Genomic DNA, 15,099 nt, shown 5'->3' on the forward strand with positions numbered 1-15,099 from the left:
TTTTATGAGTTGGGTCTGCAGGTCGTGCATGCTTTAACACTCTTAGAAGTGAGTGTAATACAATTTGAATAACACATAACTCACCCCATGTGAGGAGAATGCTACCTAGCATGTGACATCAATATTTTCTATTCACACATCTAAATTCGTTTCATCCTAGGTGAGACATAGAAATCGCCTTGAGCCGCCTAACATACCCATTCATACATCATGAGATTGTGAACATCTATGAGGCACGACAGTGAAAACAAATTCGCCTCATTTGACACATGTTGCAGCTGACAGTACGCTCTTCCCACTTTCTCCACATACATAATTGGGGAACGACTACAGCAAAAATAATGAAACTTGCCTCATTTGAGGCACCTTTCACACATATCCCATATGACCAAGTAAATCTAGAACTTCTCATATTCAGATTTGGACAATGAAATCGGAATTGGTTAAAAGCATGTTCCATTTCGTCAATCAATGACCAATTCAGAACCAAACAACGATGCAATATCCTTTTACATCTTTCGGGTATAGACTTTAAGTCCAAAGACTCTTATATTTTTGCAAATGAATTACTTCTTTATATGTTGGCCAACCACACCCTTTGATATGAGTTCCATATTCTCGCACTTATAATATTGAGCGCTACTTATCTGTCGACAATTTTTCAAGTTCTGGGTTCCTTATTTCAACTTGTAGGGATATAATCGATTGAGATCTCTTTGTATCAATAATCACATGTACCTAAACCTATGTCTTAGCCTAATAACATTTTAATAGAGAATGACATTTGCGACATAAAGGAATTCAGAAACCCCTTTTAGATTAGATAATGCATTTTTTCTTTTGAACTTTAGGTTCACATTATTATGTGCGAGACATATATGCATTCTACACAAGTTTTCAGAGCTGCTTAATTTTTCTCTCCCCTAATGCCGAGAAATAATGATAAGTAAGATATGCAATATCTTCTAGCAATAGCTCAAAGTCATAGCATAATCTCAGCTTTCTTTTTAATCTAATCTAAGTGTTGTCTGCTGGACAACGGAGAACACATAGCTCACATAAAAGGTTCTTAGATGAGACATATTATGTTCCTGACAATGAATCAATTGCAATAGAGAGAATTATAATGACTCATTGCCTGGATGCATATAGATGTTGCTACTAGCAACATCACATATCCAAAGAAAAATGACACTTGTTCTAGAAAGGAAAAGTGCATGAATTGAAGTGCACTAGAAAATTTGATGCTCAGAAAATAATATTTGTTGAGCTATGAATATTCATTTTAATAGCAAAGATGTTTGTCTCGCTGATTGCGCAACAATGCACACACTCCTTCAGAGTAAATTGTATTTCTCGCCTTTGACAATGGGAGAGAAAGAGAAGCTATACAGATCCACACTTGATAAAAGAAAATATGATACACACTTGCTTGATTCTTGAGGAGATGAAGAACTATCGTCTTGAGGAGGAGATGGAGAACAATTGTGCTGATAACGTGTTGTGAATAAAATCTAAACAAGTGATGGAAGAGAAATGAGAAGAGAGAATGCAAGAGTAAAACAAGTAAAATTGTGGAATTGGAGGTGTGGCTGCTTGATGCAGCCTCCTTTATTTATAGCACTAGAACTAGGTCAATAACATGGAGAAGAGATACATGTCCCAAGCCCATAGAGGAGCAGGGCCGGCCCTGGGCTTGTGCAAGCAGGCCCACAGCCCAGGGCCTCCAAAAAAGAAGGGGCCCAAAAAAAAATTCGAATACTTTTTACAGCGTTTTTACTTAAAAAAGCGCTGTAAATAGCCAATCTTTTACAGCGCTTCGTACCGCTGTATACTATTTAACAGCGGCGAGAGGTCCGAAGCGCTGTAAAAAGCCTTTTTTTGGCTTAGTGTTCTTATTAAACTTTCTCCAAAAACAAAATTTAGGGGTCCATTTTTATTATTAACCCAGTGCCTCCAAAATGTCAGGACCGGCCCTGTAGAGGAGATACACAGCCCAAGCCCATATGATCATTCTATTCATAACAAATAATGATTTGTTGTGAATTAGTCTCAAAGTTTCGAGAAAATTAATCTCATAGCTATTCAAAGTCTCATACCTTGGTTCATAAAAAAATTAAATAAATAAGGAAAGTATTTGTCAGATAAAGTATTTTTAAATATTAATTTATAATTTTATTTTTGCAAATGTCGGTCAAAAGCATTTACTATTATTTATTTTAGACTTGTCGGCTTTGCATGTCGTGGTATCAAAACTTAATTATTCCACAGCATGAATGAATGAAACGTTGAACTTGAAACGCCAAGAGAAAAACTGAAAAAGGAAGAAAATTCACAGATAATCTCGTATTGTTCATGCCAAGACCTTTGAAGAACCTGTTAGAATTTTGGGTCACAAATGTAACTTTTAATTGTGTTAGGGCCATTATTTAATTAGCCAAAACTAAAGTGGTCTATTTAATATTGATCTTATGGCTAAGGGCATATGTGTTATGAAAAGGTATTGTGCGTATACCATAAGGCAATATTCTAATTTGATGAAGGGCCAAATTAGAAATATTGAAAACAGAATTGTAACTGATGCAGTTACTTATAGGGTTATGGTCCCCAATTGTAGACACAACAACGTAACAACGTAAAAAGTTTCTCCTCATCCCCATCAGAGGAGAACATCAGGAAACCCTAAGGGTGATCTACAATTGGAAGATCACAACCCCAGATCCTTCAGTGATTCCCATGGCTTATTCAGGTACGCTTCCGCTCTAGATCTTCATCATGTTTTTCGGGTATGGGTTAATCAAGTGTGGTTTAGGATTATACTCCTATTTTCTATATGGGTAGAAAAGCATGTGGTTAGGAACAAATCCTTATTTGTTAGAAACCTACAAGTGGTATCAGAGCCACCCATGCCTGATTCATGTATGACTTTGGTAATTCTTAAAATTAGGGTTTTCAATGTTCGGTTATTGGGAATTGTTATTCATCATTCAGTTTTGGATTATAAGTTTCGTTAATATTATATACTTGGTTCAGTGTTTGAATGAATGCATATGGGTTTTGTAATTTCGATCATGTCTATGCTGATATGGAATTGTGATTTCGGTTTTGATTATTGATTATGAACCATGATCATTCAGTTTCGTTGGTGAATTATTGGGTTTTTTTTTTTTTTTTAATTGTTGATCAAATTCATTCAGATGTCGTAACAGAAAGCACCTTGGTGGTGCGGTTTTATGATATTCACGTATTATATATAAGCTAATTATTTTTTGGATCATATAATATGCAAGTGGTATTATTTTGTATGTATGAATTCAGTTTGGTTTTTGAATCCAAAACTTTGTTTTTAACACCAGTAAGCTTTGGAATATATATTTACTGTTTTGGATTCAACAACATTCAGGTGTATATGAATTTCATATAAAGATTGAGTTTCAGTGCTTGAGTTATTCAGTGTGATCAAATTTTGGCTATAGATTGTATCTTTATACAATTGTTTAATATTTTAAATGAGTTGATTAAAATAAGAAAGTCACAAAAGTGACCTCTTTTTATGGAGATTACTCATAAGAAATATTAAAAGTTTGTGCGTGTGTATGTTTATCCATGCGAGTATTAATGGACCCCAAAGGAAAAGTTAATGCTTGGCCGGATTTCATACACACCTGTGATGATAAACATGTGATAATTTTAAGGGTTTACATGTGAATGATAAATCAATCCAAAGAAGGGTTTGTTATTTGACATGATTTATTATCAATGTTTGATCATTACAACAAGAGTACCACTAGCAATTAGTATTACTGTCAAAAGACATGATATTGATGGTGCACTAGGTATCTTGAGATGGGTTATGCCATTATTTGAACGTATTGATGATTCAATTTTTCTTAATGTGAGTATATTTATAGCATTTGTTTTTGTTCTATTTTCAGCTACTATCGGTTCGATATCTGCTAATCTGAATTCGGTTCCGATCCTTGATGGAACAAATTTTAAGGATTGGAAAGAGAACATGGAAATTGTTCTTGGCTGCATGGATCTTGACCTTGCACTAAGGGTGGAGAAACCCGCTTCTCCTACGGAATCTAGTACCTCTGAACAGAGGAAAGATTATGAGAAGTGGGATCGCTCCAATCGCATGAGTCTTATGATCATTAAGCGCGGCATTCCTGAGGTCTTTAGGGGTACTATCTCGGAAGAGATAAAAGGTGCCAAAGATTTCCTTGCTGAAATTGAAAAGCGCTTTGCAAAAAGCGATAAGGCGGAAACAAGTACTCTTCTTCAGAACTTGATTTCCATGAAATATCAGGGCAAAGGAAATATAAGGGAATACATTATGGGCATGTCAAATATTGCTTCAAAACTTAAGGCGCTAAAGCTTGAGCTGTCGGATGACTTGCTCATTCATTTAGTACTGCTTTCTCTTCCTGCACAATTCAGTCAGTTTAAGATATCTTATAACTGTCAAAAGGAGAAATGGTCTCTTAACGAGCTCATTTCATTTTGTGTGCAAGAAGAGGAAAGGTTGAAGCAAGAAAGGAAAGAAAGTGCTCATTTTGTTAGCACCTCTAAAGACAAGGGCAAAAGAAAGAAAACTGTTGAGCCCAAGAATGAAGCTGCAGATGCTCCAGCACAAAAGAAACAGAAAGAGGATGATACCTGTTACTTTTGCAATGTGTCTGGGCATATGAAAAAGAAATGTACTAAATATCACGCTTGGCGTGCAAGGAAAGGTACATTTTTTGCTTTGGTCTGTTCTGAGGTCAATTTAGCTTCAGTACCTAGAAACACTTGGTGGTTAGACTCTGGTGCAACTACTAACATCAGTGTTTCAATGCAGGGTTGCCTAAGCTACCGGAAGCCAAATGATGTTGAAAGATACATCTATGTTGGAGATGGCAAGACGGTGGAGGTGGAAGCTATAGGGCATTTTAGATTATTATTGTGTACTGGATTTTATTTGGATTTGAAAGACACTTTTGTGGTACCGTCATTTAGACGAAATTTAATTTCAGTTTCTAATTTGGACAAATCAGGTTATTCATGTTCATTTGGAAACAGTAAAGCCGAGTTGTCTTTTAATTCAAATATTGTTGGAACCGGTTCACTTATTGGATATGATAATCTGTATTTGCTGAGCACTGTAGCCACCTATAGTGAATCCCTGAATGTGGAATCACGTGGTACTAAGCGTAAAATTGATAATAACAATTCAGGAGCATTATGGCACAAGCGCCTAGGTCACATCTCTAAAAATAGAGTTGAGCGGCTAGTGTCAGATGGAATTTTGGATTCCATTGACTTCACAAACTTTGATGTTTGTGTTGAATGCGTTAAAGGTAAACAGACCAAAACAAAGAAATTTGGTGCATATAGAGCTACATGCGTCTTGGAATTGATACATACGGATATTTGTGGACCATTTCCAACACCTTATTGGAATGGTCAACAATATTTTATATCATTCATAGATGATTATTCGAGATATGCATACTTATTTCTTATACATGAAAAGTCTCAATCACTGGATGTGTTCAAATCATTTAAGGCTGAAGTTGAGAACCAACTCAACAAAAGAATTAAGAGTATCAAATCTGACCGTGGTGGTGAATATTACGGTAGATATGATGGTTCAGGTGAACAACGTCCAGGGCCTTTTGCCAAATACCTAGAGGAATGTGGAATCGTCCCACAGTACACCATGCCAGGGTCACCTAGCATGAATGGTGTGGCTGAAAGACGAAACCGGACTCTTAAGGATATGGTAAGGAGTATGATTTGTCATTCTACTTTGCCAGAGTCACTCTGGGGAGAGGCACTAAAGACTGCAGCTTACATTCTAAATAGAGTGCCAACTAAAGCAGCTGCCAAAACACCTTATGAGCTTTGGACTGGGCGAAAGCCTAGTTTGAAACATTTTCATGTATGGGGATGTCCAGCTGAGGCAAGGCCTTATAGGCCAAATGAAAAGAAATTGGAATCCCGAACAGTGAGCAGCTACTTTATTGGTTATTCTGAAAGATCCAGGGGCTATAAATTTTATGATCTCAAATTAAAGACAATTTTTGAGACGGGAACAACCATGTTCTTTGAGGAAATTGAGTTTGGAGGGGAGAACAAGATTAGGGACTTTGCTTTAGAGGAAGAGTCGGTAAAAATTCCAAGACCGATTCATACAGTTGCTTCTGATGAAGCAAGTACGGAACCTCTACAAGACATTGTTGTTGAATCTCCTCCTACTCAAGATGATATGGTGGTTCATGAAGAACAAACTCAAGATCCTCAAGAACAAGTGTTACAAGAACCAATACCTTTGCGGAGATCCACTAGAGAAAAGAGAAATGCTATTCCAGATGATTACATAGTCTTTCTCCAAGAACATGAGGAAAATAATGGTATGATGGAAGCTGATCCAATCAACTTCCAGCAAGCCATGCAGGATTCCAACTCTGAAAAGTGGATTGAAGCAATGAAGGAAGAGTATAAGTCCATGCAAGACAATAAGGTTTGGGAACTTGTCCCATTACCGGAAGGTGTGAAACCCATTGGTTGCAAATGGATATTTAAGACCAAGTGGGATTCTAATGGTAATGTGGAGAGGTATAAGGCTCGTCTTGTGGCTAAGGGTTATACTCAAAAGGAAGGGATTGACTTTAAAGAGACTTTCTCTCCGGTTTCATCGAAAGACTCTTTTAGGACAATCATGGCTCTTGTTGCACATTATGATTTGGAACTCCATCAAATGGATGTCAAGACAGCGTTTCTCAATGGAAACATTGATGAGACAATCTATATGGTGCAACCAGAAAACTTTGTGTCAGGAGACCCAAAGAATACGGTTTGCAAATTGACAAAATCCATTTATGGACTAAAGCAGGCATCTCGTCAATGGTACCACAAATTTCATGAAGTAATTCTCTCATTCGGTTTTGAGGTGAATGTTGTTGAAGATTGTGTGTATCACAAATTCAGTGGGAGCAAATATATTTTCCTGGTTCTGTATGTTGATGACATACTGCTTGCCACTAATGATATAGGCATGTTGCACGAAACCAAGAGATTTCTATCAAGGAAATTTGAAATGAAAGATCTTGGTGACGCTTCCTTTGTATTAGGAATTCGGATACACCGAGACCGATCTCGGGGTATTCTGGGATTGTCACAAAGGAGCTATATCGAAAAGGTACTTAAAAGGTTTGGCATGCAGAATTGTACATCAGGGGATACTCCAGTTGCTAAGGGAGACAAATTTAGTCTCAGTCAATGCCCAAAAGGAAACTTAGAAATTCAGGAAATGCAAAAGATTCCTTATGCATCAGTTGTAGGGAGTCTTATGTATGCCCAAGTTTGTACGCGTCCAGATATAGCGTTCATAGTTGGGATGTTAGGCAGTTATTTGAGCAATCCAGGAATGGATCATTGGAAAGCAGCCAAAAGGGTTATGAGGTATTTACAGAGAACAAAAGATTATATGCTCACATATAGGAGGTCAGACCAATTGGAGATCATTGGATATTCTGACTCTGATTTTGCTGGATGCCAAGATAGTAAGAGATCCACTTCAGGCTATATCTACATGTTGGCTGGTGGTGCAGTTTCTTGGCGTAGTGCCAAGCAAACTCTCATAGCTTCATCCACCATGGCAGCAGAATTTGTAGCATGTTTTGAGGCATCTAACCATGGGATTTGGCTGAGGAATCTTGTCACTGGGCTGCGAATTGTGGAAGGAATTGAAAGACCGCTTAAGTTATACTGTGACAATAAATCAGCCGTCTTATTTTCCAACAATAATAGGAGCTCGACCAAGTCAAAACATATTGACATCAAGTTCCTAGTTGTTAAGGAAAGGGTACAAAGTGGACAGATTTCTATAGAACACATAGGGACAAACTCCATGATAGCGGATCCTCTTACAAAGGGTCTTCCGCCTAAGGTCTTTCATGAGCACACTGCTCACATGGGTGTTTTGCAGTGTGATGAATGCTTAGTTTAGTGGGAGTTACTCATATATAAATTTTGTGTTCTATGTTTGGTATTATGCATGCATACTCTAGTATTTGGATATTTTTTGGTTAATTATAAAGTTTGATATTCTGTTATTTATGCTTTGTACAATAAGATTATTGAATGATCTCACTAAAGTAAAGTAGGACCAGTTGAAAATTGACAAGTACAGGCCACCTTCTTGTGATTTTCATGCTGCACATTTCATAATGAATCTATGTCATTTAGTTATGTCAGTACTAGTAATCATTGATGGGTTTAGTTATGATTGATATAACGAAAATCACTTTGGTTCTATGTACTGGCATGGCTAATGGACGAGATTATTTGGATATGCTTAAGGTATATAATGGCATTTTTGAGCTCATAAAGTCTAACACATGCGTAGAGTTACATATGTGACCAGTGGGAGATTGTTAGAATTTTGGGTCACAAATGTAACTTTTAATTGTGTTAGGGCCATTATTTAATTAGCCAAAACTAAAGTGGTCTATTTAATATTGATCTTATGGCTAAGGGCATATGTGTTATGAAAAGGTATTGTGCGGATACCATAAGGCAATATTCTAATTTGATGAGGGGCCAAATTAGAAATATTGAAAACAGAATTGTAACTGATGCAGTTACTTATAGGGTTATGGTCCCCAATTGTAGACACAACAACGTAACAACGTAAAAAGTTTCTCCTCATTCCCATCAGAGGAGAACATCAGGAAACCCTAAGGGTGATCTACAATTGGAAGATCACAACCCCAGATCCTTCAGTGATTCCCATGGCTTATTCAGGTACGCTTCCGCTCTAGATCTTCATCATGTTTTCGGGTATGGGTTAATCAAGTGTGGTTTAGGATTATACTTCTATTTTCTATATGGGTAGAAAAGCATGTGGTTAGGAACAAATCCTTATTTGTTAGAAACCTACAGAACCACCATACTTTTTTATTAAATATATATGAGGTGTTTCTGTTGGAATTTTTAAAACGAAGTATAAAAATACCAAACCTCCTATTTTATCCGTACACGTAGGGTTTTCATTGTTTCACACTTTTTTTTTCTTTTATCTTATTTCAATTTTAAATCTTATGATAATGAAAAGTTTAAAGAAGAGGAACTTAATTTGCAATTTAATTAGGTATAGGACCAATTATTATAATTCAAACTAGATGGGCAAAGCAAGCAGACTTTGTCTTGCCAGGTTCGTTGTGACCTCTCTCTCTCCCGGTGTATTCCATGCATGCTCTTTGACTATCGAATCGGTGTGTGATTTTGTTGACAAAAAGCTCCGCAATTGTATCTCGGCAAAAGGTGACAATACTAGAAGCTGGAACTTGGTGTCTTGGGAGGAAGTCACTCGTTTGAAGGAGCTTGGTGGACTAGAACTCCGCAACACACTTGTGAATAACATAGCTATGCTGGGAAACTAGTTGAGGATCTCTTGCATGACAGGGAAAAACCTTGGGTGTTGGCTCTCTCACAAAAATACCTAGGGAATAATATTGCTTTGGATGGGAACTATAAGGCTGGTAACTCTTATATTTGGTGAGGCATTGTTAAAGCCAAGGATCTTGTGAAGAACAAGTTCAGTCCACTTTTGGGGGAAGGAGGCTCATCATTTTGGTATGAGAATTGGCTCGGGACCGGGAAATTGTGCAGTAGAGTGCCTTTTTTAAATATTTCTGATAGCATGTTGCGGTTGTCTGATGTTTGGGAAGGAGGACGGTGGAAATTGGAGAGTTTATACACAATATTACCCAACAATATTATGAATGAGATCCGTGTTGTTCGAATTCCATGTACACCGGCTGGGAGGGACACTCTTCGATGGACATAAACGAATAATGGACGCTATACAGTAGCCTCGACTTATGACTCACTTGCAGGCATAAATGAATTGGAAACATGTGTTTGGAAGAAGATTTGGAGAGCAAAGGTACCAGAGAAAATTCGTTTCTTTCTCTGGCTGATTCAAAAGGATGCATTGCCCACCTATGAGAAGCGACTCATAAACCATCTCATCCTTTCTTCCCGGTGCCCACAGTGTGATGATGATCGAGAGGACCTGAACCATTTGTTTCGGGGATGTCCGCAAGCTCGCCTTCTATGGCAGCAATTCGGGGCAATTTTACGAACCATTGATGGGAGCAATTCCTTCTAGACATGGTTCAACAATGTCTTGATGCAGCGGGAAGGATTGCTGGCGATTGCGGTGCTTTGGTGGAACTGGCGCTGGCGCAATAACCATGTCTTCGACGATGTTGCCTGACAATTGCCACAGGTATTACGAAGGATGTTGTTGGATGTCTCTATCTGGAAGAATACCTTGGACTCGATGCGGTCCAATTTAGAAACGACAAGCAGCAGCACAGGAGCGACGACTTGCTGTTACACGCTAGCCGTGGATGGCAGTTGGGGCCGCAGGACTGGCAGAATGGGTGGTGCAACGATCATTCGTGGGCCGGATGGGTCTTGGTACTCAGCGGTGTTAGAAAGCAAGGTGGTCGGGAATGCGTTTCGATCGGAGCTATGGGAAGTAGAGCTTGGCCTTGGCCATGCCTGGAATATTAGAATACGTTCTTTAGGGTGTACCTCGGATCGCTTGGATATAGTTCAGGTTCTTGGAGATTCCAGAAGCTTGGACACATACTGGGATAGAGAACTAATTTTGGAGGTCAGGGAATGGTTGAGGAATGATTGGCAAGTTTCTTTCACTCATGTGCCTCGCGAGAAGAATAATGCTGCGGATTTTCTTGTCAGGAAAGCCTCTAGGGAGGGTTCGTCGTTTCAGATTTGGGGGCAACCGCCACACGCTATTTATGCGTCATTGTATTTAGATGTCGTTGTTTAGTTTTGCTTTCTGTCTTTATTTTCCTCATGTAACAAAAAAAAAAAAACTAGATGGGCAAAAGTGTAATTGAACCTAATAGTACTAAAAAGGCTCACCGAAACTAAAATTACTTGTAAAAAGTCAGAACTACAACCATAAAAGTAAATTGTTATGGAGTAAAAGCAAATTTGCTTATAAACTAGGACTAAAATAAAATTTAAGCTTATTAAAAATGGTAATGTACATAGTAGTGAACTTCAAAGTTTGAATGAAATAGTTTAGGTATTTGCTAGGATACCACAACACTTAGTTGGGGTATGATACAAGACGTGACGTGGACCAATAACATTTAAGTGAGTGTTTTTTCTTTTTCCCATATATGTTTTAAAATGAAGCAAAAATTTAAATACACTGTTAGATGTCGGTTTCCTATTGGTACACGTCAAATCGCGTCAGTCGTGTACCTACAATGAGGGTATGGTAGAATTCACCAATAGTTTATCGAGTTTAAATTTTAATTCATTCATATCACATCTCATTTTATTTTCCATATCATTTCCATCAGATATTTCTTTTCTGATCCTACCTCTTTTCTTTTCTTATCAAATTAGTTATTATATCACTCATTTATCTCTTTAATTTCTTCTTATTTTTATTTCTATTTAGGTGTGATTGGATTTAAAATGTGAATGAAACTTCATTGATTAAGTTTATGCAATGTGTAACACAATGTACGGGGATGGCTGAAAACTAAAGAAAATGAACAGAAACAGGCCCATAGTGAATGAAAAACAGGACAAAGGCAAATCAAGCAGGAAAACGGTTGAAGAAAGGAAACATACTAGAGGAGCAAGATGCTGAGTAGCCGGCTAGCATGAAATTGAACCACAAATAAAGTAGATTATAAATCGGGTAGCCAGATTCCATTATATTAAAAAACAATGCCAGTCATAGTCTTGCATATACAAATGGCGAAAAGCCAAAAGGAAACTGATCAGGTTCTACTTCTACTTTTAACCCCCATAAATATTCATAATCGAAATATACATTCACTAAACAAGGAATCAAATTCCCTATACTTTTCTGTCACATGGGAGCAAGAAAACAAAAAACGGGTTTGCTTGGGGACAATTCTTAGAAGTAAAATTATATCATACCCATCATGTTGTTGCAAATCTCATCCTCACATCAAACCCAAAAGTTTTCCTAGCCACTTTTAACACTGTACTTTTAGACCCTTAAGGCTAAATAGAAGGTTAGAAAAAACGGCAATAGCAACTTGGTGTTGGTGCCTTCCAAATAAGACACTACAGCTGCACTGTCAAGGCTGCCACCAGTACCAGTTGTAGCTGTTGGACTTATTCCAAACACAGTAGGACTACCTGTTGTAGTGCCAGTGCCGGTGCCGGTTCCTGTTCCAGTGCCAGTTCCGGTTCCCGTCCCGGTGCCAGTGCCATTGCCGGTTCCCGTCCCGGTGCCTGGAGTTGTGCCTGGTGAACCGGTTGATGGACTGGTTCCTGCGCTTCTGCAAGAATGCAAAATAGAAAGATCAGTATATAGTATATACCTTGAAGTAATTAATATAAGAAGCATCAGTAGCCCAATTTTAATTCAACACTATATATATGAGCAATTGAGCATAGACCAAGGAAATCATGCTAGCTCTTATTTCAAGAGAACAAGCATGACATGGCCAGTGCATATAACATTTTTGCAAGTATGTAATTCAGAATTTCTGATTCAGGGAGGGCTTTTGCCTAATGTATAAACTAGTTTCAGAACTACATTTGCTAGTGTTGAAATATTCAAAAAGACCAGTTTCTTGAAATGACTTGTAGACAGACATGAAATAAATAGGGCATAATGCTAAAACTAACCAATGGAACTAATCTCCCCAAAGAAAACTTGGAAAAACAGACTTCCAGAATAGAAAATTTGGGTAAAATCACCTTAATATCAGTACATGGAAAAAGTATTCAATAGAGAGCAAACACACAACAATTAACCATAAAATCCTTATGAGAAAGAGGACTTTCCCACAGGATTCCTGTTGACACAAATAGGTTCAAAATTCCTTGAATTACCAGAGAACTCACCCAATAATTCAAAGTAAAAATCAATAATAAGTTCCAAAATCAAGAAACATACCCAGGACTTGAGGGGAAAACACATGCAGATGATGATGTAGCTGCAGACCAAATGAACAAGAGAATTAGTGAGAGTGAAATTCTACAATATGAATCAAAAACCAGTGGGGACTTGGAATTGGGTACTTACTAGGTGGTGTTGGACTTGTTGATGCAGAGCCAGAAAAATCACAGCTCCCTTGAACATTACCCTTTCTCTGGTAATAGCTATTAACCGCATAGTTACAGTGATCCTTCACAGTGTTGGGTTGGAAACAAGCTCCGTTTTGGAGAATAGGAGTACAATCTGCTCCAGCTCCACAAGCATAATCTATTGCTTTCTGAAGGAGTTGATCACCCACACCATCTCTGCATACACAGTACAGAGCACCTATTGCAGAAAAAATTGAACAGAAAAATAGTTAGTTCTCACCAAAATCCTATGATCTTTGCATAAAATTCAGAATCAAGGCTCTAGAATCTTTCATCAAAACATCATAGAAGACACCTTACAAAAAAAACCCAGAACTAAAACAATAAAAACCTTGAACCACAATCAATCATAAGAATCCATGTCAGGGAAAACAGAGTTATCATAAATTTTTCAAACCTTTTAACCAGATTTTGAAAAACTTGAAACACAAACAAATTTCCAGTTCTGTAACTTACTTGAATGGCCAGTCAAAGCTAGGAAAAGCAGAAAACACACCAAAATTGCCATGAAGAGGTAAATAAATATATTGATGTGAAGTTGATGAGCTTGATAGAAGTATTCCTATGCAAGGCAGAAAGAATGGATGCAAGGAAGAGTTTGAAGAATGAATAATATTTTCTGGACAGGAAGAAGAAAGAGGCTACTTTGATGGTCGTGTGTCTCTGTCCAATGCACTTTTTTTAACAAGCCTACGGGTTTTACATTATGTAAGACAAGTAGCATGAAAATATAGAAGGTGGATTATTCGGTGCATCACCAAGTTAGGTGGTGCACTTAGACCAGTTCAGATTGAAGAACTAAGATTACCTTAATACCCTTAACATCGGCGGCGGCGGCTGCATCTCAGCTTAGCTTCTTCGACGGAGGATGGTGCACAATAAGGGGAAGTATGAGAGGATGACCAAGTAGGTTACTGAAATTGAAGGGATTTGCTGGATGTTGATGCGGGTGAAGGGTGTTCGATCATGAGCCATGTGAGGGAGTGGAGTTGAAGACAAGGGTATTTTTATCTTTTCACATAGGGTGTACGGTGCACCACCTAATTTTTGGATGCACCGAAAAATCCGCCAATGTGGAATAGAGAACAAAAATTGGGGTGCGTGTGATTTTGGAATTGTACTCATAATATTAAGGCCTAAGCTTGTAATATAGTACTAATCAAACGAGATGTATGTCATCACATGTCATAATTTGAAACGGGTCCCTACACGTGTGATCAAATGTTGTTTTTTTTTTCTTTCTAGGGAGGGAGTGATTCACTTTTGAAAATTAGCCCCAACAAAGGAGCTAGCCAAACCAAGAACAATGCCAGAGAGGTCACTTCTGAGACCACTCGCCTACCATCCTCTTCTTCCATCAACAGATATGCTCGCCCCTCGTTAGCATCTGCCGCCTTACTAAGCAACCACCACTGGAACCACCTTATGTGGCTGACGTCCATTACCACTCACCTCTGCTCCTCCCGGTTCAAGTTGTGGTGATGCCTCGTGCAACAGTCATCTTTCCATTGCCGCCATCTTCGCCACCCCCATTCCACCAGGGATGCCTCTGTTTTCCTACTTGATTGCAGTTGAGGCATGTATGGAATTTGCAGAAGTCTCTTCTTAGCCAGGGTCTCAGAGATTTTTATTTGACCCCATCAGTGTCGCTGAGCCCAAGATGGACTTCCTTGTTTGTTGCACGATTTACAACTCCGACAGTGCCATTTGAGTTGTTTATATGAAAGCGTTGTTGAAGAGGATATTTTTTTTCGCTCAGAAGTTATTTGTTTCTTTGATTTTTTTTTTTGGGTTCTAGGAGGCTATTGTTTGGCCGTTGGGTTTTGCATCATATTTTTCTAGCTGGTTATGTCAATTTGAGTGTGCATGCTTATTCTTTCATTTCCTCATGTACTTATGCATAACAGTTGCACTCTTAAAGATTTACTC

At 38.2% G+C, this 15,099-nt stretch overlaps 3 protein-coding genes across 3 annotated transcripts; 2 read left to right on the plus strand and 1 right to left on the minus strand.

Moving 5' to 3' along the window:
* The first annotated feature begins 2,736 nt into the window (after window positions 1–2,736).
* On the plus strand, window positions 2,737–4,998 carry LOC130712291 (uncharacterized). The gene is made up of 3 exons (XM_057562130.1): window positions 2,737–2,749; window positions 3,936–4,736; window positions 4,844–4,998. The coding sequence occupies exons 1-3, from the start codon at window positions 2,737–2,739 to the stop codon at window positions 4,870–4,872; spliced, it is 843 nt and encodes a 280-aa protein (XP_057418113.1). The 3' UTR covers window positions 4,873–4,998.
* A 5,338-nt stretch (window positions 4,999–10,336) lies between these two features.
* On the plus strand, window positions 10,337–10,852 carry LOC130712292 (uncharacterized). The gene has a single exon (XM_057562131.1). The coding sequence runs from the start codon at window positions 10,337–10,339 to the stop codon at window positions 10,850–10,852; it is 516 nt and encodes a 171-aa protein (XP_057418114.1).
* An 876-nt stretch (window positions 10,853–11,728) lies between these two features.
* LOC130711725 (PLASMODESMATA CALLOSE-BINDING PROTEIN 3) lies at window positions 11,729–13,871 on the minus strand. Its single transcript, XM_057561444.1, has 4 exons — window positions 13,627–13,871; window positions 13,109–13,348; window positions 12,980–13,019; window positions 11,729–12,356 (listed from the first exon to the last, which is right to left on the minus strand). Exons 1-4 carry the CDS (start codon window positions 13,676–13,678, stop codon window positions 12,062–12,064), a joined length of 627 nt encoding a protein of 208 aa, XP_057417427.1. The 5' UTR covers window positions 13,679–13,871; the 3' UTR covers window positions 11,729–12,061.
* Window positions 13,872–15,099: the final 1,228 nt, after the last annotated feature.

The sequence above is a fragment of the Lotus japonicus genome, chromosome 4 (genome assembly GCF_012489685.1).
Source record: "Lotus japonicus ecotype B-129 chromosome 4, LjGifu_v1.2".
NCBI classification, from domain to species: Eukaryota; Viridiplantae; Streptophyta; class Magnoliopsida; order Fabales; family Fabaceae; genus Lotus; species Lotus japonicus.